This window comes from Nipponia nippon, unplaced genomic scaffold (genome assembly GCF_047370975.1).
Source record: "Nipponia nippon isolate SJK-2023a ecotype South Korea unplaced genomic scaffold, ASM4737097v1 scaffold_29, whole genome shotgun sequence".
NCBI classification, from domain to species: domain Eukaryota; kingdom Metazoa; phylum Chordata; class Aves; order Pelecaniformes; family Threskiornithidae; genus Nipponia; species Nipponia nippon.
The window spans coordinates 5,591,240-5,619,235 of NW_028262346.1; the positions used below are offsets into that span (position 1 = coordinate 5,591,240).

Sequence of the window (27,996 nt, forward strand, 5' to 3'; positions counted from 1 at the left end):
GATGTTTACAGCGTAAGATTGTTACGTGAGTTAGGTTTCTCAGCTTTCATTATAGTCAGCGAAAGTTTAGCCAACGGAGCCTGGAAAGTAATTAATCTTAGACTAACGTAGACCTCACTTTTTCAGATGAAAGACCCACTCCACTCTTCTGACTGCATTAATTTGATCTCTGTTGACTATCATAGCAACTTAGACACATAGCTCTTGTGTAGACACTCAGGTTGCGGCCACCTAAAGTTAGATGAGATGAACCCCCTATTCCCTTAGTTACTAAAAAAAACCCCACCATCAAGTATAAGTACATATCCTTAGTATAAGGCATAAGTACAAATCCTTAGATTTGTTTTTGAAGATAAAATTCAAAATATTGAATTTGATTGAGCTGTTTTACTGGGCAGTTGTTCCAGTAGGAGAAAACAAGGCCTGAGTGTCTTTTCACACCCAAACTGCTAAATAAAATCCTTTTAGACTTCTTCCTCCCAGGAAGCTTTTCTGCAAAACTTTCAAAGCCAGCTTTTGCAAACAATTGTCTGAAACTGGGACCTATCCTTAGGTAAATCTGTACTGGGGCATGGAGTGCTGAGCAAATAAAGTATCAATTTCAAGCATAAAGGTTGGAGAGCCTGTGCTTGGCAGTTTACTGAATTTCATTGTTGCTTCCATAGTTTGATGACTTGACCAAAATCTCAGTCAGGGTCATAATTTCAGCAGATTCAGCCACTGTTAAATCTTTCCTTTTGGATAATAAAATTCTGCCACCCCAGGAAAGCAATCATAATTAAGAAAAGCTCTGCTTGTACCATTTTTGCTCCATCATGATGCTGTCTCAGAGTGAATGCTTAAAGGGAACATATTCCTATCCTGATACACCTTTGCGTATTTTATCTGCCTGGTGCTATAAAATAAGCATATAAGGCTAAGGGGAGAGAAGTTCATTGGTTGAAGAACCTAAAATATCCTGGTTTGGCTCCAGTAAATGTGAAAACTGAAGACAGGCTTGCATCAAAGCTGTGCAGAAAAGCACTCTGGAAATTTAGAGTGGCTCAGGCATAGATGTGCAGCATTCAAGTTGATAGCATAACTCCAAATGTCAGTGGTTAAGAACATTTAGGGTTTTCCCAGTATGTTCTTTATTCTGGTTCTTGTCAATCTGCTTTTCACACATTTCTGTAATAAGCAATTTGCCTCCTCCAGCTTCTTTCCAATCTATTCTTTGTCTCCTATTTCCATCTATTTCCCTATTTAATTCCACTTTGCACTCTTCACCTCTTTAACCTCTTCTTCATCAGTCAGATCCCTTCTTGTGTCTATACTCCACAGAGGCAGTCTCTGACCTTATTACATGTGGTCTCTTTGCCATCCTTCTTACACTGTTATAGGAAGCAGTCTCCAGCAAGAATTTTAATGAAAACCACTCTCAGTAAAGTATTTCCTTCAGAATTTTCCTTTGAAAAATATGTAAAACCCAAAGATTTTACACTAAAGTTCCTATCAGAGAAATGACGTATTACTGAGATTTTTAATAGGTTACAAGGGAAAGGATGAACTTCAGGAAAAATCCTGAATTCTAGATCTGTTTGTTTTTTCTCCCTTCACAGTAACCCTAAGCTGTTAAAATAAAGCCAAACATTGTACTCTGCTTGATAATTTTCAAATATTCTAGTTGTTTTCAGAATGTCATTAGAATAGGGCAATAATTAAAGTCCTATATACCATAATGCTAGCTATCTATTAAACTTCTTTGTTGCTGAGGTTAATTGGCATTAACACTTATGATCTAACCTATGCATTGTTTTAAACAGATTTCAGTTTTCATACTGCAATCAGTTACTGTGGTTTTCAGAATGAAAGGTAAAAAAATACCCCATATCTATTGATCTGAAATACAGAAAAGGAGAGAGAAGAATGATACATGCACTCCCAGTGTGCATTATTTTTCATCTATGGTGCTGATAAAGCAAGCACTCATTTTAGTGATAAATCGGCATTAAAGTGGGATGAATGGACTCAGATATTAAAACAAAGCCAGCATGAAAACTTCTAAAAATAAAAACTCCTCCATTACAGTCTCCTAGATTGCAGGGTATATGGAGACTTCTATTAAGTGCTGAGATTTTTTTTCAAATGCATGTCATATTCAGAGTATTTCTCCTTGTGTGAACAGGGGCATAGCTTATTAGAGATAAAGAAGAAAAATGAAATTACTAGGCTGCCCAGTAGGGAGAACACTAACTTGTAAGTCAACATTCTTGGATGCTCTTATCAGCTCTGTGACTTTCAACACATTCTCATCCCACCTGTCCCCAAGTACCTACCACCATGGCATAGCCACCTTTGCTTGCAGCTGCAGTGAGTAGAAAGATGTGGACCCCTCTGGAGATCAGTTCAGATATTACCGGGCTAAATTAGATGGTGGAGGTGCCCATCTGGTTCTTCTGTTTTCCTTTTGTGTAACAGTATGGGCAGCTGGGTTTGAGCAACATCCCTAGTACTGTTTACTTTTCTAACACAGACATCACCACAGGACTACTTAGACTGGTGTAATGCAAATATTACATTTCAGTTAGAAAGAAAAAAAATTTCAGCTGAATTTGTGCATCATACAGATATTGTCTTTTGCTGAATGCATACACAGGGAGAATGAAGCCTTACCATTTCTGAAGGAACATTGCGCTGTTTTTCCTCAGTGGAAGTCTCTTAGTCGAACTTGTTCAGCAAGATTTTTGCTAATTATTTTGCTAACTTCTCTTAGATTTCATCACTTTTTGTATGCTGAATGTGCCTGAAAAATTAGTCCATCATTACACCAGCCCAGCCCTTGTGCCTCATTCGTCCTTCCCCCACTAGCAACTTGACTCTTCTGCCCATGTTTCGTGCCAGCACTCTCCTACCAAAGCTGTCAGTGTCCCATTTAATCTGTGATAAATACAAACTGCTCCCAACTCCATTTGCCTAGGGGATATCAGCTCTATCTGCCACATTTAAAAATTATCATCCCTGTTGTTAGAAAAACAACAACTCAAAACACCACCCTTGACTTTTCTCATTACTTACGGACTTTCCCCATCTGTCTTTCCTCAGCTGTGTTCTTGAGAAAGAAATCCTATCTTCTGTTTCCTTCCTCCCCAGTGAGCATATCCTCATCCACTATGACAGCTCATCTCAGTGTGACTACTCATTTCTAGGTAGTTCCTTGCTCCTAGCTCCAGGTCTTTTTATTTCTGCCCCTCAGCGTACCTAATGGCTTTTTATGCCTTTTTTATGCCTTTTTTAAAAGATCCCTTTAGCTCACTTTTCCACCTAACCATCCTCCCTCAAACACTTCTTTTTCATTTCACTTCTTTCAAAGATTTTATTTTTTCTCCTTCCCCCTCTGCAAGAGAATTTAGTTCTTCATCACCATGTACTAAATGATTCATTCGCTGAGATATTTCACAGTGAATTTTATTTCTCCAACACCATCAGTCTCTGTCTGTCTCTCTTGATTCTGTCAGTCTCCAACAACTGTAAACTGTAACTTTCTGCTCAACTAAAAGTTTCAGGCTCTGGGCACGAAAAGCCTCTGAGTCTGAACCCATTAGCAAGCCTCTTTAGCTTAAATCCATGTTCACAACACCTGGGACTTTGACTCTGAATTAGCCCTGAGAAACCCTCAGGTTTTTCTCTCATTAAATTTATTGATTGCTGTCACCTGCATATAACTAACATGTTATTTTACTTTGATCTAAGTTCTACTGGAAATCCTCAGTTCACATGCTAATCACTTCCTGGCATGACAGAATTTGGTGGTTTCTTCCATGACATTTTCAAATCCCAGTCCCACTCTGAAGGGCTGTGGGACCTGGGAAGGGCATGCAGGGGTCTAGAGGAGGCTGGGTATGAGCACACTTACAGCCTCCTTGGCTTATTGTCCTGTACTGTCCTGGAATATGAAATCCATTTTCATCTTTGAGTACATGAAGGACTGAACTTCCAGACACACATCACTTCATCTCCCATGACCGAGGCTGCACATCCTTTATTCCTCAGTCTCCTGACTGAGGCCCCCTCTGTTTTTCATGCTGGCAATGTGCAGAGGAGGAGGGAAGGGAATGAGATGAAGGGTTCATGATTCTTCCTGTAGCAGTACAGAAAAAAGCAATTCCAAACAAAACCAAAAGGCAAGGCTCAAGACTCCATCTCCTAGGAAGTCTAATTAATTATTAAGCAAATATAAGCTTGAAACAGCCGGAAGATTGGCCTTTTGAATCAAATTGCAGCTGATCATCCTCTTAGCTGGAGGGGCAATGGGAATTTGAGACTCATCCTGATGATAAGCAAAATAATGCTTCCTTACCCTTTCCTCCTCAGGTTTAGTTCTTGCATGGATAACGCTAACAGCTATGTTGTTTTCAAACATTGCATGTCATTGTAGGCTGCAGATTTCTGCATCCTGCAGCTCCATCCAGTCCTGGGACCTACCTCCCAAAAGTGGAAGATGATCTGAAGCCTCTATAGACAACCCCACAGCTGTATATAGCAACAGCAGCTGCTCTGCTTACTTAAGCAATGCCTTCAGAGGCTTCAGGTATGCAGCAGTTGCCACTATGCTCCCTGTCAGGAAACACAATTATCTTCATAAAGAAGTGAAGAGGAAGACTTGCACCACGTTTCTTGAACTTGGGCGCAGAGATTCACCCAAGTAGAAAGGAATGGCAAGATGCATTTAACCTCATTAGTTTCAGTGGGCTGACTTTGTGCAATCCATCAGTGTACAGATACATTAGGGGAACTAAACTATTTCCACATCTCATTTACATAATGGATGGGATGTGAAATGAGTCCTATGGAAGAGAAGCACCCTGGAGGCACTAAAGTTTATCACAATATGTAAGAGTTCTTTTAGATCATTGCATTAAATTTCCACTAACAAGATAACAAATTAATTGTCTGTATTACTGTACTAACCCAAAGTGGATAAAGTATATGATTTCAAGCAGAGGAAGGCAGCTGTTTAAGACAGCTTGTTGGTTATAGGAGGAGGCAGAAGAGATTAGTATGTCTCCCAGCATTTGCGTGCCATGATGCCAGCCTTCCTCCTGCCCCTTTAAGAAATCTGACTCTTCTCTAATCTGATGTTGGACTTGAGCTTTATTAGTGAAGTGAGGGAGAATGAGTAAATCAACTGTATCAGACAAGCCTCAGGACATCTGGAAATTGATCATTCTGCAGAAATAAGCACTCTGTGTTTATTAGCTGGGAGTTCATCACTATTGCTTCTCTTTATCCAATTCCTAAGAGATTTCAAAGCTATCATCATAGCATTAGCTCTTCTGACTGTGCTACTGAAGATAAAGATCAGATCTATATAATGATGGCTTTCTCGGTCTCCCTCTTTATTTCTCTAAAGCTATTCTTATTTTAAAAAAATAAAAAGAATGAAATAAAGCAGTCTCCATGTCTTAATTTTTTGCTTGTTGGCAATGAGAGCAATTTTTTTTTTCATTCTACAGGAACTTGGTTTTATTCAGGGGGACACATCCTGCAGAATAGAAAATCCCTCATAGAAGAGGTGGAATTTGAAATTTCTAATGTGGTGGTGGAAAAGGGAAAAAGATAAAAGGACCTAAAGCCATAAAGGAGTGCTGTACATTGAAAGTACAGTTATTTTTAAATGATAATACATGTCAAATAGAAGCCAGGGAAATGAATTCAATAAGTTAGGTAATAATATCACTTTAAGAAGAATAATTACTTTCCTTAACTACATTTATCACATAGTAATTCAGTTCTCCCTTCTGGAATATGATGCAATGCCAAACTTTTGACTGATTTATTTAAAATCAGCCTTAAGAAAAGATTCACCTAGATACAAGGTTTCTTCTGGTTCTTTATTCAAAACGGAGGAGTTATCAAAATGCAAATACTATGACTAACTTAATGTTTAGATGTGCATTCCTGTACAGCTGCATTGCATAGCTACATTGTGCAAAGACACTGGGAGAAAAATCATCTGTAAGAGTTTTCCGATAACAATGGTCAGACACATAAACAATTTAAGTACAGCTGTGGATTTCCAGAAATCTGTGGGGAGTATGAAATCCAATGCAATGAATTCTCTAAAGAAAAATCTTCCCTAGCAGAAGCTTTACTGAGATCAATTTTTATCAGCTGATTTTTTCTGTTTTCCAATGGCAAATTAATATTTATTATCTCTTTTGAACTGGCACTTAGAGTTCCAGTCTGGGTGTGCATTGTGCTGGATTCTGTACATAAATTAAAGAAGAAAAGGTGGATGTTTTCCAAGAACCTTTCTATATAAGTACAAGATGAGGGAAAACAGATTAATGCAATAAGCAGAATGAGCATGATGTAACAGTAAAGCGAGGATAGTTAATTAATCCATTTGTACAGAGCCTAGCACAATGGAGCTAGACAACATTACTTGCAACGTAAGTACTTAATAACAACAACAATAGTGACTAGGCCTTCAAACTTAATGTATTAATTAATCAGAGCTCATAAGTTGCTTAGCCAGTGAATGAAGAATGCCAGTTTTTTTATCCAAAGTATCAGGGGACCCATAAATCTTTAAAAAAAAGCCCAGTTTCACGAATATTGTGTTCCCTCATACACAGGCTTTCTGCCAGTCTGCCCTGAACTATAATAGTGCTTCTCCTGATTCACCCTTTTACTTATGATCATTATGATTATTTATTTATAATCATGCCATCATTGTTTTAGGTTCTTGATAATCTCCTTCATGTCTGCCCTTGCTTTTGAAGCTGTCCTTTCTCATTAAACAAATAAAGATTGATTTCCTCCCTGTTTTGCTGCCTGTTGCTTGCTTGCATGTGCACGTAGTGTTGTCTGTGCTATCAGTAGGACTCAGGAAAGTTAAGGTATGGGTCTTTCATGGGATGAAGCAGGCTCTAATTTGGAGGAAATGCACAAAGATCAACAAACAGGCAATAAATAAGGTCTGAATCAGGCCACCCATATACATCATCTTGTTCTCTCTCTGGAGCAGCAACAAAGGATAAAATACATTGTGATCATGGATGTTTGTGTGTGACACTTAAACTCTGAGCCCTCTGTGATGGTGTTGCAGATTATTTATTTTCACTTGATTCAAAGATGGGTTGAACTGGGGGGTTTTCTTATGTAAGGCTTTCTGAAAGCCTTACCCCAAATGAGAAGAAAAAGTCCAACGAAAGGTGATGATACTGTGCCAGGAGGTCCATCCGCTCAAGGGATAGACCTCCTAATACTGCAATGTGAATCACAGCCTTGTGAGCAAATCGCTGCACCTCCGTGGGTTTCCAATGTGCCTCCAAGTCTCCGTTTGCATTTTGGTATCTATGAAAGAAACCTGATGGTTCTTCCTTATTGGCTGCTCCAGATCCATAAATTACTACCATTCCTCAATTTAGATGAGAATTTCAGTGAGGTGAGTGATATAGGCTGAAGAAACCAAGTGCCTAAAACAAAAGACAGATGGCTGAACCCATGATTCACCGATGATGAGCTGCAATTGGGCCATGTAGACTTTGAAGTAATTCATTACATTTGTATCTCTTCTGTAGGGGGAGGATTTTCCTCAATGATTTGTATGACCTTGCTAAACCCAGATAGGTGGTAATTGAGCAGCAACTACTTCTTCAGAAGAAACAGAATAAAAATATTGAAAATATTGACTCACCCCAAAGGCAGTAAGCAGTACTTTGGTCTTTGACCTTTAAGCATCCTAGGGTAGTCAATAACCTGGCTGTTAGATGCTGTGCCTGCCACTGATTTTGATTTGGGAGTAGTTTAACCTTGAACCAAGATCCAAGTAACCACGGCAACAGGAAGTCAGCCTCTCCATCCAAGGAGTGGGAATCCATAAATCAAGATCCCTAATGCAAATACTGTGTGCAGGTAGAGATTTAAGAGGATAAGTGGTTTGTGAGGGATTACCTTCGAAAAAATGAATGACTGTCCCTTGATATGTTGAAGCACAGCTTCACAGAGACTTTTTTTTTATCAATAGAGGTCAACAGGTTACAGCTGTGTGTTTTCATATGGCTCTTTATATAGGCCCTTCAGTTTAATTAGAACCAGATGCTGAGTTTATGAGGTTGTTAGCATTATTATGTACCGTATACACATGCATATATGTGTATGTGTATTGATACATACACCCACATATGCACATTTCTTGTGCACAAACTACATTCATTAATAAATAATGTTAAGGCTCAAACTCAAGCACTATGGAGTGGTGAAACCTCAGTTTTGCATATGCACAGTTCCATAGTGCTGTGATCCCATAGGCGTAATTACCTGGTCAAGTATTCCAGTTATTCTATGGGACACTGGTTTATTCAATGCATAGTGCTCACCTAATGAACAGCTATGTGGTAGCTGGATTTTCCTTTTGCTGTTCAGTGTGTGACATCATGTCTTATTTATTCCACATTTCTAAGCCTTGGTATGAATAGATGAATGTTTCAGGAATGTTGATAATTTTATTTTCGCAGCACTGCTCTTGAGATGAAGGGTATATTATTGTTCTCATTTACAATTGAGAAGCTGAGCAGAGAGAGATTGAAGTTGAATGGATACAATTTGAGATGCTTAATACTTGATTTGAGGCTCTGGAAGGATGTATTGTCTAATAGGCAGAAACTCCTTTGCATATCTCCGTCAAGCCATGACCTGTAATTCTGTCTCGCTCCTGACTATTTCTGCACTCAGACCTGTTCTTCTCTGTTAAGTCCCAGGCTAATATCAGGTCACAGGTCCATGAAGACTCCTATCTCCCACTGGCCCACTCTGTAGCCCCGTCTTTCAGACTCCTCTCACCAGTGCAGTTCTTCTGTGCCTGAGTCTTCTGGAGATCTCTTCCACAGTTTCTGAGACAACCCATAGATCTGATATTTCATATTTCACGTGCAAGGGAAAAAGGTAGGAACTGTTGATAGCAGCTCCAAGCTGCAAATACAAGGAAATGTTGGTTGGTATCTGGAGAGGCTGAGCGCAGCCAACAGACATAGAAGTTTGTGCAGCAGTTTCTGGCTCTGCTTCGAGATCTTCTTGATCTTCTGGGAAAGGTATCAGAGTACTTGTGGGAACTCTTTGAGGAACTACCAGGTGCTATCCAGGTGCAGCCAGGGATAGCAGTGGGGACTCACTTCTGCAGGGGACAAAGGCCCCCATCTGCTGACCTGACCTGCTGTCCAGGGAGGTTTACTGCTGGCCTGGGGCTTGGATCAGGGAAATTGTGGACACATACCAAACCAAATCTGAGTGGGAAATCAAATCAAGCAAAGGTGGCAGGAGACTTGCATGAATGACCAAGTAGCTCCTGAGTAATGTCAGACATAAAAAGGAAGCAAAAAAGAGGTGGAAGCAGGAACAGGTGACCTGGAGAACTATAGAGACAATGCCCAAGCATGCAGGGATGAGCTTAGGAAGCCAAAGCCTATCTGGAGTTGAATCTAGCAAGGGCAGAAGGGCAACAAGAAACGTTTCTACAGGTACGTAAGCATCAAAAAGAAGCCCAGGGAAAATGTGGGCCCACTGCTGAATGGAGCAGGGACCCTGGTGGCAAAAGACTGGCAAAAGAGTGAAGTACTCATTGTCTTCTTTGCCTTGATCTTTACTGGTAAGACTAGCCTTCAGGAATCCCAGGCCCCCGAGACTGGTGAGGAAAGGAAACTTACTCTTATTGGAGGAAGATCTGGCTAGGGAACAGTTAAACAAACTGAACATACATAAGTCCATGGGACTTGACAGGTTGCACCCAAAAGTGCTGAGGGAGCTGGCTGATGTCATTATGAGACCACTCTTGATTATTTTTGAAAGGTCGTGGTGATTGGGAGAGGATCCTGAGGACTAGAAGAGAGCAAAGTCAGTCCAATAAGGGCAAGAAGAAAGACCCAGAGAGCAACAGACTGTCCAGCCTCATCTTACGCCCTGGGAAGGTGATGGAGCAAATAATCCTGGAAAGCATTTCCAAACATATGAAGGACAAGAAGGTGATCAGGAGTAGTCAGCATAGATTTATGAAGGGAAAATCATGCCTGATCAACCTGATGTTGCTTATCTCAACTTCAGCAAGACTTTTAACACTGTCTCCTATAACCTCCTTATAGACAAACTGATGAAATACAGACTAGATAAATGTATGCTGAAATGGACTGAAAACTGGTTGAACTGCTGGGCTTAAAGGGTTGTGATCAGTGGCAGAAAGTCCAGCTAGACGCCAGTCACTAGTGGTGCACCCAAGGTGTTGATACTGGGGCCAAAACTATTTAACATGTTAATTAATGAGTTGGGTGATGGGGTTGAGTGCACGTTCAGCAAATTTGGAGAAGATACAAAACTGGGAGGAGTGGTTGATATGCCAGAGCATCATGCTGTCATCCAGAGGGACCTTGACAGGCTGGAGGAATGGGCTGACAGGAACCTCATGAAGTTCAGTAGTGACAAGTGCAAAGTCCTGCACCTGGGGAGGAATAACCCCATGCACCAGTACCCGTTGGGGGCTGAACAGCTGGAAAGCAGCTTGACAGAAAAGGCCCTGGGGGTCCTGGTGGACATCAAGTTGACCATGATCCAGCAATGTTCCCTTCCAGCAAAGAAGGCCAACAGCCTCCTGGGCTGCATTAGGAGAAGCGTTGCCAGCAGACAGAGAGGTGATCTTTCCCATTTGTTCAGCACTGGTGAGGCCACACCTAGAGTACTGTGTCCAGTTCTGGGCTCCTCAGTACAATAGAGACATAGACATAGACATATGGGAGAGAGTCCAACGAAAGTCCACAAAGATGATTGAAGGTCTGGAGCATCTCTCCTATGAGGAAAGGCTGAGACAGCTGGGACTGTTCAGCCTGGAGAAGAGAACACTTAGGGGGATCTTATCCATGTCTATAAATGCCTGATGGGGAAGTGTAAAGAAGATGGAGCTAGACTCTTCTCAGTGGTGCCCAGTGACAGGACAAGAGGCAGTGGGCACAAAATGAAACACAGAAGGTTATGTCTGAACATCACAAAACATATTTTTACTGTGAGGATGACTGAGCACTTGAACAGGTCACCCAGAGAGGTTGTGGAGTCTCCCTCCTTATAGATATTCAAAACCTGACCAGACATAGTCCAGGGCAACCTGCTCTAGCTGACCCTGCTTGAGCAGGGTGGGGTGGACTAAGTGATCTCAAGAGGAGCCTTCCAATCTCAGCTGCTCTGTGATTTTTGAATCTTCATGTAATTTAATGGCCAAAATCTGATGCATTTTATCTGAGGCCCATGTGCAGGTTGAGATTTGAAAAGAGAAGGAATTTATGAAGGATTACCTTTGAAAAATGAATGACTCTCCTGGATATGTTGAAGCCCAGCATCACAGAGACTGGGAGAGGTTTTCTAAAGTTGGCAAAGACGCAACACAAAGTCCTCACCCTAGCAGACTTTTGCTCTGGTCTCATGAGAGCGGGGCTACTGGATTTTTACAAAGCAGCAACTGCTAGGAGTTTTCTAAAATGGGCAAAAAAAAAAATCCCAGTCTTATTGTACAAAGTGACTGAAGCATTTTAGCTGCCTTTCCACTTGGTAAATTCATATATTTATACATATATATGTAATATGTATACACACACGAACTCACATAAATGTTACATATAAATGGGTAGATACACATTCAGGTGTATTAGGCAAATATCTAATATGTAAAATTTCAATCCCAGCAGTTTAAATTTGACATATTTGCAAGCAAACAAAATGGGTTCAAATCATAAGAGAGTTTGAGAAACATTGTTAAAGGAGGAATCTACCAGCCCTGAGTGCATAAGTTTTATTTTTCTGGAATATTTGACCTCTTTGGTATATTTCTAGCACTCATTTCTTCTGCATTGTAATCCCTAGGTAGAAAAATGTATGATGAATTGCTCTTTTTTTTTAAAACTCCTACCTCTTTAAAGAGTTTTAAGGTAAATTTTCATTAGGAAGGAGATTCCTAAAAAATAAGTATAATGTACTTTAGAGAGGGAATTACATACCGAGGCTCTTCCTGATGCCTGCTCCTTACTCAGATGAAACATCCACTGAGTCAAGTCATTAGAGAAAAGAAGTGTGAGTGTGGAGAATACACTACCCAGAGAATGACAAATAGGCAATCCCACTAAATACAGATAAGAAGCATGTCTGTCTTTCTTTATACATATATCAGAGTGTGTTTTTGCTTGGAGAACAAAAAGTAGTAACATGGAATTATTACAGTAGTTTTCCATTGTTTAAAGAGACCAGTGATGGTACATCCTGAAGCAAAATTATATATAAAAAAAATAACAATCATGATCCTTGCTAGTATCAAGACCATATTACAGGCACATATACAGGAAAATAGAGAAATATACCAGGGTGGCAAGGACAGTAACTGACTGCTCTTTTCCAGATATTCCCCAGACAAGTTGCTTTATCAATAGTCATCCAAATTTTGTTTCCTTCCCCAGGAATTGCAGGTCCCCACTTAAAAGCAGACCAGACTTCACTGCATAGTAAAATGGAAAGTTCTGCCTCTAACATGATGACCAGAAGGAAACCAGCAGCTGTTGACAGTGTTGCAATGCCGACTCCAGTATTATCTCTCCTACCTTCATCATTAGCAAAATCTGAAGCAGGTAATGTTGTTTCCTTCCATCCACTCTATTTCTTCTCCATATCCTTCCTCCTGGCACTGCACTGAACAATATGTGATTGTATTGCTCTTCCTGATTGGAGAAGTAGCTGCAAATGTGCATATCTAATGTGATAATCAGGCTGTAATTTTTCTAACACTTTCTTATCATGATCATATCTTGGCATATCAAATCTATTTTATTCACATACCACCACCTGTGCAATAATGAGGACACAAGTAGCACCAGCCTGTATGGTCTAGCAGAGGACTCTGAAGCAAGATTCTTGGGTTCCTTTCTCAGCCCCGTTGTTCATTTATTTGAATGTTCCCATCCCTGTAGCACGAACATGCTGAATACACAGTGAATATCTAAGGAGCAGCTGAGATTTCTTTCTGCATACTTCAGTAATTTTAGCATAATATTCTGTCTTGCAAATGCAAAATTGTCTGGGGCAATGAACAGTGATTTAAAATATATCAGAATAAATAAGTCAGAATAGCATGTTTTTCAATCAACTTCTATTTTATGTTTCTATTTTGAATCAGATCAGAAAGGTGATAACTTTATACAGTTAGAAATTGAGCCAAATCATTTAGGCATCGTCATGCCTTTTCTTGGGCATGGATAGAGAAGTTAATCTTGCATTGTGCCTTAATTTCCCTACATGCAGCCATTAGGAGTTTCATAGTCTTGTCAAACCTTTGATTCCACATTCTCAAAAAATTTATTCATATCACTGAGTTATGGAATTAACTATTTAATTAAGCAATTGAAAGCGCTGTTTCAGTGCACTCCTTTTGATTTTCCTCTCATTTCCTGAATAAATAGTGAAAACAAGGATCCATGCTATAAAGATACATTTTTATATTAAAGAATCAGGATTCTCTGTTTAGTCTTTAATACTTTCCTATATATAAACTAAGGACAGATTTTTAATGCAGCAGAGAATGAAAGCACACAAATATTTTATGATCAGTTTCAAGATGAAAGTGTATGCTTGACTGCATAGTTCATTCTTTCCATTTTCAGAAGTCTAAATTGTTGGTTTATCTGTAGCCCAGATGTTGAAATAATTTAGTTGAAAACTGAAAGAAACTGTGTTAATGGGAAAACAGGACAGTGCTATGGGTTTCCTGTAATTAATAGGAAGCTCTTTGAAAATTCCTCCATTCAAACCAAGTCAACAAACTGAGCCCAGCTGTTGAGCAGTCTTCTCTGTGTCATGTTCTTTCAAGTGGCCTCAGGCAACTCCAAAGGGATGGAGAATGACAGGCAGTAAGAAGGATCTTCTGTGCTGCAGACATAACAAAGCCATCCAGAATAAAGTTAGGGAAGTGATGGAGAACTTCCAAGGGGTCTGATCTACCTGGGCTCACCTCCTTATTCAACACTGCTGTACTGAAGTGGGTCCTCCAGTCCGCTTTAAGCTGCCCTTGGAAATGTGTATTTTTGGTAGAGATTTCTCTTTTTGCCTCAGAAGCTATTTCCAGTGTCATATCAATCCTCCGTGACTTCCCAGCATGGCCTGCGGCTGTTTCAATTTGTGTCTGTCTGTGAGACAGAGCTTCACTGCATCTGTGTACCCCAGGGAGGGAAGAAACACCAGGCCTCCATGTGCCTTATTTTAAATCTGTAATGCTGTTTTTTAAGACAAATGCTGGTTCTTGCTTGTTTGGGGCAGCTAGGTGAGGTTGTCTGGAGAGTGCGAAAAAGATGGAGGAAAAATACAAAAGCCTGGGCTGCATTAAGCATTTCTAGTTTCTCTCAGGTTTGGGCTGCATTGTGCCAAATAACTTCACGGAGACAGTGTGTGGCCCTGCAGCCTGGGGAGTTGTAGGGAGATAACTGTGCCTAGGCAGAAAAGTGTCCCCCCCGCCACATCCCCAGCACCTGGAGGTTGCCATCATGTTGTATCATCTCTGTAGGAGCGTATTCCCTTTTTCATATGTCTGCATGCAGACATAGTGTTACTATTTCCCACCTCCTCTTCAACTCCTTTTAGATGAATTCCACCAGATAGCGTAAGACAAAAGTCTTCCTCCCAAAGCAAGATTTCCACGTGCAAACAGCAACGTATTTGCAGGAAGAGAACAACAAAGCCTAAAAACAATGCAGACCAGCTTGGGTCCAGGGTTGGGCAGGGTCTGTTTGGATAAAATGGAAAAGATCAGTACTTAGCTTTGGTTTTCAGCAGAGCAGTATATCACATGGCAATATAGCAAAATATTTTATATCAAAGATTGCTCACCAAGAGCTTCCAGATGAGTTGATAACACCTAATGGCTCTCACTTCAATAGTGCTTTATTTTGGCAGATCTCCCTGATATTTTGTCATATGCACACCTCATCAAATCTTCCCCCTGCAGACCCATCAGACTCTTTTCCACATAGTCTCCACACTCCAAATGTAGAATCACATGTGCCTGACTCTCAATAGTCAAAATAATACTGGGTTTCCTAATATCTCCTTTAAAAAACTTGACTTGAAAGCATATTACTTATTCAGTACATGCATTCTGACTATTGGCAGACTATGTAACACAACTCAAACACTTTCTAGAGTTTGCAAGTTCAGAGGCTTGCTATGAAGAAAAGTAAAAGCATTATTAGTAGCTTCTAACAAGCTTCCTGAGAAAGTCATAAACACATCAAAGTATTTACGAAAGAAAAATTAGTGCAGTAAGCCAATATAGAACAGCATAGAAGTTTTTTTTCTAAATGAGAAAATGAGTTTCAGTCCACAAGGAAACAGACTGTCAGCTTGCAAAGTTTTAGGAGGGAAAAAGGTATCTAAACAATGTGAAGGAAGACGAGACTGAGGGCAGACCTCATTGCGGTCTACAGCTTCCTCACAAGGGCAGAAGGAGGGGCAGGCACTGATCTCTTCTCCCTGATAACCAATGATAGGACCCAAGGGAACGGCAGGAAGACATGCCAGGGGAGGTTTAGGTTGGACATTAGGAAAAGGTTCTTCACCCAAGGAGTAGTGGAGCACTGGAATAAACTTCCCTGTGAGGCAGTCATGGTGCCAAGCCTGACAACATTCAGGAAACATTTGGACAACACCCTCAGACATATGGTATGATGTTTGGGGTTGTCCTATGCAGGGACAGGAGTCGGACTTGATGATCCTTGTGGTCCCCTTCCAACTCAGGATATGCTGTGATTCTAAGATGCTGAGAGTGGTGTTCAGCTTATAGATTTACATGTAAGTGTAGATATCTACCCATAACTGCATATCAGTTAATTTTGGAGAACTAGGCAGTTTGGCAGAAAGCAGATGCCTACCTTTGCTCCACTCAGATACTGTCTACTGACTATCAGGCTCCTCTCAGGACACTCAACCTGGGTGACCTGGACCTCTTGGGTGCCTAAGACACCCATTGGATTTGGCAGGATGGACAGGAGACCTGCACCTTCCTTATCCAGTATCAAGGTGTCAGAAGGATGTCCACGGTCACTTTAAATTGCATTGAGTTTCCATTTTAGAAATAGAGGTAATCTTCTACTGACTATACAGACCAGATATCCATGGACTGCGATGGGGTGGTAATACTAAGCTGCAGAAACAATTGACTACAGATAAATCTCAGTAAAGACATAAAATCTTTACAGATACTTGGCTAATGCTTTACTTCAAATTAATTTCCTGTCCTTTGGCTTACTTTCTTTCCAATGAAAGCTGAAAGCCATGTCAAATCTCCTGATTTCACCATGAACCTTGCAATTTTTCCTGTATTTTTGCTAAAATTCCCATCTTCAAGATTTCCATCATCAACTGAAAAATTTCAGCTTCACTTTCTGAAAAAATTGCATCTTGAATATGTGCATTTACAAAATAAAATCTGGAATATATGCCTTCACAATAGCAATAAAAGGCAAAAGGTGGACAGCGAATACGAAGAGTGTGCAAAATGTTTGATTTCTTAAATCTTTTGACCTGAAGTTACTCTCAGGATCTGGAAGGGTCTCAAAGGAGTTGAATGCTTAGGGCTGGAAATATTGGGACTATGTATGTCAATTACTAGTGAGGCCAGACGAGAGTAATCATTTTGTTTGACAGGGATCTAACCTTTTTTTTGATCAGATGACTGAGAAATAGCTCGCTGCCACTTGCCCTTAGGGCTCTTGCCCTTGACACTTTTTAGGGGTGACCTACTTGAGAGGAATTTTGTACAATTAATTAGCTTCTCCTGAGCAACTTGGATATTTCATTTCCTTTCTCTTTTTCTTTGGTACCAAAATGACTGCATTCCTCTTTTCTTTTGTCCTCTGTGAATCACAAACTGCAAGTGGGTTTTATTTTTCTTTTTGGTGTGGGGAGTGGGTTACATATGGAAAATATATTTTGTTTTGTAATTAATGAAAACCAGACTTTGGGAAGTTGGCCATCCAGGTCTTTATTTACAAGAGAGCATATGTCTGTGTTTTGTTTATGACTCACTCCTACTTCTTGCATTGTAACTTGGGTTTGTTTACGCAAGTTCTTTGCTGAATCCAAGCAACATGGTACTATAAGAGCCAATAATTTATGTTCTCCAAAAGGGGAGGACAGCAAGTGAGGTTTGTATGCTGAGTCTGTCATAGCCCATAGTGAGCAAGAGGAGATTCTACCACTTGATGGCTCCTGGTTATCTGCAGAAAATGCTACAATAGCAACTTTATTTAAACTACTGCTAGAAGATTAGCCTGTTAGCCATGAAGGGAGTGATAACCCCTAAATGAACCTTTCTCAAAATCTTGGCTGCTCTGGAAACTTCAAGGATTTCAAACCCAAATGACTGTTTGACAGTCAGGTGTAAATTAAGTTTGCAAGTAGATGTGGGCTGAGGTTAATTTAGTGGGATATTTTGTTCTTTACTGAAAAGAAATTCTGAAATCCATCATTTTTTTTCCAGCAGTGCAAAACGGATATGTTAGGAGTGAAAGGGAGTTATTGCAATAGCAGAATTAATACACTCTGTTTCTCTCACAAAGGGGTAGTTACTTATAACCCGTGTGCAAATCCTGAACTCTGAATAGATGTCATGCTCAGTAAAGGACAATGAGACAATTTAAGAAAAACAAGCAAGGTTTCTTGTCCTAAGCAAAGGACCAGGAGCCAAGAAATCCTGGATACTTTTTCCAGCTCTGACAATGACTCACAACGTGACCTTGGCAAGAGACTTAACTACTTTGGACTTCATTCAGATCTAAAGTAAGTGATCTGAACCAGGCGTAAGCTTACTTTGGGGGCCATTAAAGTCAATTATATGACTGAGTAGCTTCAGCTAGTATCTGCGGAGATGATAGTAAAGAAACTCAGGCAAGGGAATGAATTTGCCACAGGTGAAGTGACCCACACAGCTTGACTGTGCCCACTAGTTTCAGTAACAAACATGTTTCATACTAACTGGCATCCATGGCAAGAATTAAAGACCGGGGTGAAGACATCAGGAGTATATGTCTGGGGTATAGAAAGGTTAATAGTTATGGTGGGCCAATATGACAGCTATCGTAAGCAGCCCTTTCTTCCCTCCCACTAGAGGTTTAGAAATGAGAATGAAGCAAACCTATGGTAAAACATTACTGTAGAAAAGTTTTGTTGCTTCAGAAGAGGGGAAAGATGTAGAGAAATCTCTGAGGACTGCTTAATAGTCAAAATTATGTTTTAATCTAAGATAGTAAATAAGGAGGCAACAGAAATTCTTCTGGGACTGCAATAAATGATCTTTAACTTTCTTTTGGTTGCTTTTCTATGCAGAGTCCTTTCTCACAGCCATCGTTTCTTCAGTAGTCATAATCAGCCTACTGAGCTTGAAAGCATCTAGTCTTCCTAACATTGAAAGCGGGCAAAAGAGGGTTTCCATTCACTGTTGTGTGACCCATACCTGTTTCTGTTCTTTTCTCCCAACAGCCAGCCCACCACTGAAAAAAAGGTTCAAGCGCCGTGAAATTGAAGCAATCCAGTGTGAGGTGCGCAAGATGTGCAACTACACCAAGATCCTGTCCACGAAGAAGAACCTGGATCACGTGAACAAGATCCTGAAAGCCAAGAGGCTGCAGAGACAATCAAAGACAGGCAATAACTTTGTCAAGAAGCGGAGGGGGCGTCCTCGGAAGCAACCCCTCTCCTTCGACGAAGACTCCAGAGACCAAATGCCTGTTCTGGAAAAATGCATTGACCTTCCCAACAAAAGAGGTCAGAGACTGACACTCAACCCTTTGATATTGGAGCAAGCAGCCACTCAAGATACAGTCATGGCCACCATCGAGGCTGTCATACACATGGCTCGAGAGATGCCACCTCTACCACCTCCTCTCCCTCCTCCCCCCACTCCGCCCCCTCTCCCTCCGCCCCGGATGCCTCGGGTTGGGAAAAGGAAAAGCAAGTCCCCACAGGAGGAAGAGGAGGACGTGAAAGTCAAGCGGCACCGGAAAGGCAGAGGGAGCGAAAGCGAAGGCCTTCCCTAAGGCCAGTGCACCCTGTTGGATGTTGGGTGCCGTCAGTGGGGCTTGCCGGGACTGAGGGACTGGAGGTGTGCAGTCTGCTTTGCCCCTGCGGCAGCACCAGACTCACTCATCCCTTCGACGGCCAGAACCCGTCGCAGAGAGCTGTGCCAGCCGGGGTTCGCATCTTCCTCCATCACTTTGGCCCCCAGGAAAGAGGGGGAAAGGGGGAAAGGGTGCGGGAAAGGTGGGGGGGAAGGGGGGAAGGGTGTGTGTGTCAAAGTTGGGGAGAGCATCTACTTTGCAGAGTTTCCAAAATTAATTAGCATCTCAGCATTGCTGTTCTCATACCGTACCTGGAGGCGGGAGGTTGTCCTCGCGGAGAGCTGAATGTTGTCACTAGGGCTGCATGCTCAACTCCGATTCTGTTTGGTGGGCCAGGTGAAACTAAGAGTAACCATGCCATAGTAGAAATCACTGTAAAAAAAGAAAAAAAGAAACAAAAAAAAAACCCAACCAAAAAAAAAGTAATTTTCTCAACTGTGATCTTGGTTATAATCTGTTTGCATTTTTTTTCTTCCAGTTTTTTTATATACCTACCAGGCTTTGGGACAGCATAACCCAAAATGCCTGACTCCTGATAGAATTATATATTTCTTTCTCATTTACTTGCCTAGTTACAACTAGCTGGAATATAGGCAACAGAAAAGTAGAGCCTTACACATGCACACACTCATTCTGAGTGCTATCCCAAGGAATGACGGAATATCAAAGCATTTAAAATAAGGTGTACGTGGATATTCAGTTATGATAGCACGTTTCTATGAAGCAACTTGGCATTTTCAATGGCATGTGAAAAAAGGGTCATCCATCAACCAAGTTGTTTTGATGCTCGGTACATATGAGTGGAGAACAGCAAGACACTTCTGAGGAATAGAGTTATAGTAAACACGGACAAAATCACCAAAAAATAATACAAAAAAGATAAAAGAACAAAAATAGGACAGAAAAAAATAGAGTAAAAAGACAGGGCCCAAACCTACCAGTTCTTACCACCTGCAATTCCCAGTGAAATTGATGGGAAACCCAGGATCCGAATAATTTGCATTGGGTAGCAATGCCTTGATATGTTCTTTTAAAGAAAATAGATAAGTAGATTGTTTTAAAAAAATAGAGAACAAAACCCTATGGAAAATAGGTTCTTTCTTGGCAATTATTTCTTAAAAAAGAAAAGGAATAAGTGTTCTTATCTGAAAATAAAAATGAAAATGTTCAAAGGGTATCACCACTGCAATTGTATTAATGCCACTTTGGACATGTTCTCCAAGTTGTGGTTGCCTTAATAAACTAAAAAAAATTTTTTTTTTTGTACATAATGTAATTATAAAGCTCTCAGTCTGCATGGATGCAAACTGTGTGTGACAAATCGTCTCTTTAAATGGTCAGTTCAAATTGTACATTTCTCATTTGAATTGTACGTTAGCCATTGATTTAACTTGGGTAAAATACCCAAGCTCCATTTCCACAGCCCAATTAAAATGTTTAACTAAAACAAAGACTGAACATGAAACTGTTCCGTTGCAGTAACAATGCTTTTAAAAAAGGAATCAGTTGTTGAAATTTGAAATAGATACTTTCAACTTTATTTCATTTCTTTTTAAGGTCTTTCAGTACACTCAACACCTGGCATGGCAAGATGGATATTAAAATGGGAGGGGGGAGGGAAAATTCCATCAAGGGAGCGGGGATTGGAATTATTTAATGATTCACAAGCCAACTGCTATTCCCTTTTTTGAGAAATCTTTGAACTGGCTTATTGCCAAGGAAACTTCAAATAGCACGACACTAAAAAAAAAATAAAATAAACCCAACAAAAAGTCCCCACAAAAAATATTTGTTTCTATTCTGTTATTTATTTACAAAAATCATATCAAGACTATGGTGTTAAAGGGACACTGTAAACACAGCTCATTATTTTTAGAGACTGATTTTTCTTCTGTGATAGCACCTTAGCTTATTAAAACTGAATGCATTTGGGGTTTGGATTAGGTTGGGGGACTGGGAGAAGGGAATTTTTTTTTTTTTAAAGGCTGGAACAAATCTTGAGATCCCATCTCCTTAAAACTGATAAGAGGGATTGCAGAATTTTGTTTCCAATTTGTTTTGCATCATTCATCATACTCATTTGTGCTTTTTGTTTTCCAATTAATGCAGCTTAGAAATAAACTGGCTGGTTGCTCATTCTGTTACAACTAATTTTAATTTTGAGTTCTCTTGAATTAGCACAGTGTTATTGACTGAAGTCGTAGGCCTACAGAAAAAAATGCTTAAGCCTCCTTGAGCTCCTCCCTTCTTCCTTAAAAAGCATTGGACTGAGGTTTGGTTGATTCAGAAATATTTTTTTTCCACCTCTCCCTTGGGCCTGAGAGTAGGTGACAGTGCCACTTAAAATGCAAGAAAAACTGTAAGTTTGGTATTCCAGGTAGTTTATAAGCTGAAAGTAGCCAGACAACAACTTATCCTTAGTTTTATCTTCAGTAATCTCTTTATTAGCATTGAAGGACATTTCAATGTGTAGTAAGTGAAGTAAAGGTCTGAAAGGACCAAATTCTGTCATTGAATGCCCGTCATGGCTTCAAGACATGTCAGACCTTACAGAGTGCCGATAAGGGCTGGACCTTTCTGGGTATTCTGGGATACAGCCCCCCCAGGGAAGGATCACTGAATGGCTGCTGCCTTCCATGGTCCCCAGCTTTGGAAAAAAAATGCTCTTATCCTTCCCAAAAGTATTATCCAAAATACAATGGATGTGCTAGAGGCACAGTGCTTAAGGAGAGCGTCCACTCAGAGGGTACAACCCTGTATTCCCTTCACTGAGCATTTCACATAGGGTGGGAAAAAAAATTAAGAGGCCCTTGTGGTCCTAGAGAAACTAGGGGTAGTGTCAAGACTTGGTAGCTGCAAGCTGCCAGTGTAGGATGGGCTCTATCCAGATACGCAAGGGGTTTTTTTTGTGGCAAGAAGGTGCTGGTAGAGTGTGGTGTTGCAGTACAGCCTTGGCTGTTTGTCCAAACAACAGCCCGTTGCAGCCAGTCCTGGCTGTCAGGAAGATTAGCTTGTTAATTTATATGAAAGCAGGCTGAAAATACTGTTAGATGGCACTCAGAATTTGTGTTCTGCATGTTGCATAGTCTATAAATATGATAAGCAAGTTGCTGACAGAATAATATTATAAGGTGATGTACTACATGCAGATCATAAAGGATTTAGTTTTAGGGCTTAAGGCTAAAATCCCACTCCTGCAATTTATTACCCAAAAATATTCCAGTAATGAGTTTTTTCATTTTTTTTTCCCCTACCACTAGGAAGATTTACTGAGGAACTCTCTAAATTCTCTTTACAAATTACTAAGAACTGTATAAAACTGGGGTGAAAGTCCTTTTGCTTATTAAGACCAAAAAGACCTTTCAAACACCTCTGCTGTGTCACAGATTAACAGGTATCTTAGAATGATTCAATAAAAACATGAAACAAAATCACATGGCTGTGAGCCATATGAAATGAGGCCACGGGTTTGCATCCACTCTGTAGGTCTTGTATTCTTCAACCCAGCATAAAACGAGGAATGGACAAGCATGAGATGAGAGAAAAAAAAATAAACCCACCACTTGTGTCTCCAAGAGCTTCATACTGCCAGTTTCTTGAGCCCTTCAATATTAAATTTTCTGTGAAGCACCTTGCATGTGCCGGGGAAGGTCATGGAGCAGGTCATCTTGAGTGCCATTATGCAGCAAGTGCGGGACAACCGAGGGATCAGGCCCAGCCAGCATGGGTTTATGAAAGGGAGATCCTGTTTCACTAACCTGGTCTCCTTCTATGACAAGGTGACCCACTTAGTGGATGAGGGGAAGGCTGTAGATGTTGTCTACCTGGACTTTAGTAAGGCCTTTGACACTGTCTCCCACAGCATTCTCCTGGAGAAACTGACTGCTCACGGCTTGGGTAAGTGCACTCTGCACTGGGTTAAAAACTGGCTGGATGGCCGAGCCCAGAGAGTGGTGGTGAATGGAGTCCAATCCAGTTGGCAGCCGGTCACGAGTGGTGTTCCCCAGGGCTCAGTGTTGGGGCCGGTCCTGTTCAACATCTTTATAGATGATCTGGCTGAGGGGATTGAGTGCACCCTCAGGAAGTTTGCAGATGACACCAAGTTGGGCAGGAGTGTTGATCTGCTGGAGGGTAGGAAGGCCCTACAGAGGGACCTGGACAGGCTGGATCTTTGGGCCAAGGCCAACTGTATGAGATTCAACAAGGCTAAGTGCCAGGTCCTGCACTTGGATCACAACAACCCCATGCAACGCTACAGGCTTGGGGAGGAGAGGCTGGAGAGATGCCTGGTGGAAAAGGACCTGGGGGTGTTGGTTGACAGCTGCCTGAACATGAGCCAGCAGTGGCCCCTCACTACAAGAAGGACATTGAGGTGCTGGAGTGTGTCCAAAGAAGGGCAACGAAGCTGGTGAAGGGTCTGGAGAACAAGTCTTATGAGGAGCAGCTGAGGGAACTGGGGTTGTTTAGCCTGGAGAAGAGGAGGCTGAGGGGAGACCTTATTGCTCTCTACAACTACCTGAAAGGAGGTTGTAGCGAGGTGGGGGTTGGTCTCTTCTCCCTAGTAACAAGCGATAGAACGAGAGGACATGGCCTCAAGTTGTGCCAGGGGAGGTTTAGGTTGGATATTAGGAAAAACTTCTTCACTGAAAGGGTAGTCAGGCACTGGAACAGGCTGCCCAGGGAAGTGGTTGAGTCTCCATCCCTGGAGGTATTTAAAAGACGGGTAGACATGGTGCTTGAGGACATGGTTTAGTGGCGGACTTGGCAGTGTTAGGTTAACGGTTGGACTCGATGATCTTAAGGGTCTTTTCCAAACTTAATGATTCTATGTTTTTGGGTAACTGTCAGAAAAAAAAAACCCAAAAAAAGGAAAAAAAGTAAGTGATAATAGTCATCAGCTACTAGGGTATCCTACAGCATGGCCCATGACTCTCCACTTGACAGCAATGCTTTGGATCATTCATGTAGAATATTCTGTTTGTGTTGTTACATTTTTTGGGTAGCGTCTGGTACAATGAGGTGCTGGTTCGTCACTGGGGCTTCTGAGCGCTGCAGCAATGCAACAAATAAACAGGAATCGCTGTTCCATACACAAGGATTTCCCCAACTCTTATTTTCACAGGCCCTGATTCAGGATTGCACTTAAGCACATTTAAGTAGTATCCTGAAGCATAAAAAGAACAACAAAAAAATACAGGAAAAAGGGAAAATCCCAACAAATCAGGATGGTTTTCTGAATTGAGAAAACAAACATCATGCCCTTGCAATGCCTCTTCCTTCCATATTATCCAAAAACTGGGGTGCAGCAGTTCTGAGATAATTAGAAGCACATTTCAACAAAGGATACATATTTGAGATCTCTTTAAGATGCCTTCCTAGGTTGTATAAAACACTACATAGAAAAAAAGAAAAAGAAAAAAAAAATGTAAAAACATGAAAAGAGCTGCCAATTGGACAACATGGGGAAGCAGTTCAATCCCATGTTGGTTTGTTTTACTTTTCTTTTTCTTTATTTTTTTAAGCTATTTCTTAAATAATAAATGCACATGAAATGTTAAATATGTATATACTTTATTTCAAAAAAAATTAAAAAAATCAAACGAATGGGGCACAAGATTGTTCTATAAGTCGTGCTGGCTAATTTTTAGTTTGTATTCATAAGTGGTTTTTAAAAGCCTTTTTTAAAGTGTAATTTGCATGTTCTACTTTGATTGTATGTAAACATATTTTAAAGCAAAAAAATGTATTTGTATTTTATGGAATATAGAGGCAAGAAAAAACTTGTACATTGTTTGAAATGTTCTTTTTGTAACAGTTTTTATTCATGAAGCATTTTTGTACATTTAAAAATGAATATGGACTTGATGTTCTTTGAGGCTTAGGTACATCTGGCATGCTTTAATGTCATGCTCCTTCATGATCTTAGATGTTGGTTTTTAAACATTTTTTTCTAAAACAAAGCTCAGTCTTTTCGCTACCAAATCAGGTTAGCACAGTATAGAGCACTTAACTAAAAAAAAAAAAAGAAAAAAAAAGTTAATCCTATTCATATGTTATTCATTGTGTGAAATTAAAGGAATTCAATTCAGTCTAACATGAGTTGTGAATTCTTTTGTCTTATTTTCCATCTGTTTCCCATCACTAAGGAGTTTAATAGCTTTTGGGATACTAATACCATGCATTCACAAGCCCTCTTTATGGTAATGGAGAAAAACATGCTTTGGTTCTGTTCTTTTTTCTTTATTTTTTTTCATTTTCCCAGAATATCCTTAAAAGTTAAAAATGGACTGTGCCATGGGTCCCATGGACAAAAAGGGGATTCACAGCAGAAACATCTCCAGTCCAAATTGTGTTGCCAGGCACCAGTACAGTAGTACTTGCCACCCAGGTGGGATTTCTACTCTCGAAGCAGATGGAGCATCCCTCTCCAGATCACTGCAGATAAAGGAGTCTCAGGGGCTGGATTATGGATGAAGGGGTGGCAGGAGCCATCCTTCTCCTCACAGAGCATCAGAGATGAAGGGCTGTAGGGCCAAGGGGTATTTTCCATTCTGTGAAATCTCATACTGTGACTATGGGACCATGAGTTGGTTGTAGCATGGTTTTAAGTTTCTTTTCCAAGTTGCTGCTGAGAGTGGTGAGCTTCCATTATACAGTCAGCCTCAACATCCACAAGTTCCTCTGCAGCAAAATCAGATTTCCTCTTTTTCCTCCTCCTCAGAGGGGTTCCACCACCTTCCCAATGGCTCAGCAACCTGTGTACGGAAAGTAAATCCTGTTTCTTGGAGAAGGCAGCAATGATCAGGCAGGATAGATAACATAGTGTCCTCTCATGTTCTTCCCTTCTGAAGCTTTGTGGGATGGGTTGGCTTGGTGAGACCAACTCATCCAACCACAAAGATGACCCCTCTGACTCTGCTGTTTTCACAGCTATCACTTTATGTTACTGGAGTAGAGCTGCTCCAAAGATCTCAAATGTGATGGGGCTTTTTTCTTTCTCCTCTTTCTCTCTTTAACATATGCATAGCCCCAGCTTTTGACAACGGTTTGCAAAAGCACTGACATCTTTGCTCACTGCTTTTATTGGGCTCTGTGATGTATAAGCCACTGGTCTCCAACTCTAACCATATTTTTTTGAAAGGTCTGTGGTAAGACCCCCTTGAAAGTGTCTGTGAACTGTCAAGTTTCGTGCTTGCTACTGTAGTATCTCAGGACTGATCTCCCCTCCCGTCAGCTCTTTTCTGAGATTTGCCTCCCACTGCCACTGAGCTCTGCTGTACTTTTGTGGCGTCACCTTGCAAGCACGATGGAGCAAGGATGGGAGAGCAGCTGTTGGGACAGCAAGAGTTGGGGATGTTGGGTTTCTATCATTTAGGGGCTGGGTGGGTGAGAGACTCCATCTGTGAGTTTTTCATGCTTTTTTGCCTCTGATCTCTTTTTCAGAAGACTGTTGACACCATGTACAGTGTCAGAGTACCATACTCCTCACCAGTCTCCTTCTGGACAGGGAGGAGTCTTTGATCAGCATCCCCATCTGCTTTCTCAGGGTAAAGTCAGGCTCTTTCTAGGACCTCTCTGTGACTGTTTCATCCCTGGTAACTACTCCAGCACTGTCTGCTCCTATGGATTAAACCACCTCTGAAAAAAAAGCTTTGAAAGTCTTAGATACAAAGTTTAGGAAATGCACAAGCTCTGGTAGGTTGTAACTTTTTTTAGGTACTCTTTGTTTAATGAGATATTGTTCTTTTGTCTCATTTTGCATGAGTTCAGTGTTTTCCAAATTTACTTAGAATACTTTCATCATTCATCTCTGCCCTGAAATAACTGAAAATAATGAAAACACCAAGTGTGTCAGAAACGACTGTTATCAGAAATAATGTTCTTTTCTGATTATCCTCCTTTTTTTCTGAGCATCCTTTGCTCATAGAAGTAGTGAAGCTCTGTGCAAACCTTCTTTGGTCATCCTCCATATTATTGGAGTTTGAACTTAGGAGGGAATTTCATAATCTACCCTAGGTATGCATAAAGAGATTACTACTATCCCTTGGTATGCATAAAGAGATGACTACTATCCCTTGGATCAAATTATGTTCTTAATTCACTTTTGATAGTGAGGTTGTACATGTCCTCTGGCATAAGGAGGCTGGCTGCAGTGACCTTAACTCATCCTCATCTGGCAGAGACAAGCCTCAACCTCAGCCTTGCTGTCCCTCATGGTACCATTTCCCACCAGACTCCACAGCTATCTCATATGCTGAATTTATTTTGTGTCAAGGAAAGTTTAGTTGGTGCAGAAGCCTGCAGCTTGTATGCAAGTTGTGTGAGCTCATGACAGCATTATTTGCTATTCTGTAACACAAAGTATGCACATAATTTTAGAACAATTCTTCCATTACTGACTAAGTAGAATAAATTTCCAGTGACTTTGAGGGGATCAGTGACAAGACCCTACTCAAAACCATTCAGTAAAAAACAACTGGCATGTTCTAGAAAGCAAAGGGAAGCATAGATGTCAATCTAAAAAATATGTTTAGCCTTCTATGGGCAATTAATGAACCACATCACTAGTGCACTAACATAGAGGTTGCACAGCTAATAGAAAGTATAGAAATCACAGAGAAGTGTGGTGTATCAAAGGATCTATGCATTTTTTTACTGTGAGCTGCAGGAATAACTGGTGTGAAAGCACCACAGGAGTTGTAAGAGGAGATTAACAGAATGTTAGTGCAATCATAACTCATTTCATTATGACAATTAACTTTATAACACAGAGCAAAACCCACTGGTTCACATTCTCAGCTTATGCAGATCAACACTATCAGTTTCA

General features: G+C 40.7%; 1 protein-coding gene across 2 annotated transcripts in view; it reads left to right on the forward strand.

Moving 5' to 3' along the window:
* SETBP1 (SET binding protein 1) overlaps nucleotides 1–19,253 on the forward strand; it is a 298,679-nt gene extending 279,426 nt beyond the window's left edge. For both annotated transcript variants that reach the window (XM_087763711.1, XM_087763713.1), the window contains 2 exons: nucleotides 12,468–12,635; nucleotides 18,532–19,253. In XM_087763711.1, the coding sequence (XP_087619837.1) occupies nucleotides 12,468–12,635; nucleotides 18,532–19,088 (725 nt within the window). In that variant the 3' untranslated portion in view covers nucleotides 19,089–19,253. The remainder of the gene's footprint in view (nucleotides 1–12,467; nucleotides 12,636–18,531) is intronic.
* Nucleotides 19,254–27,996: the final 8,743 nt, after the last annotated feature.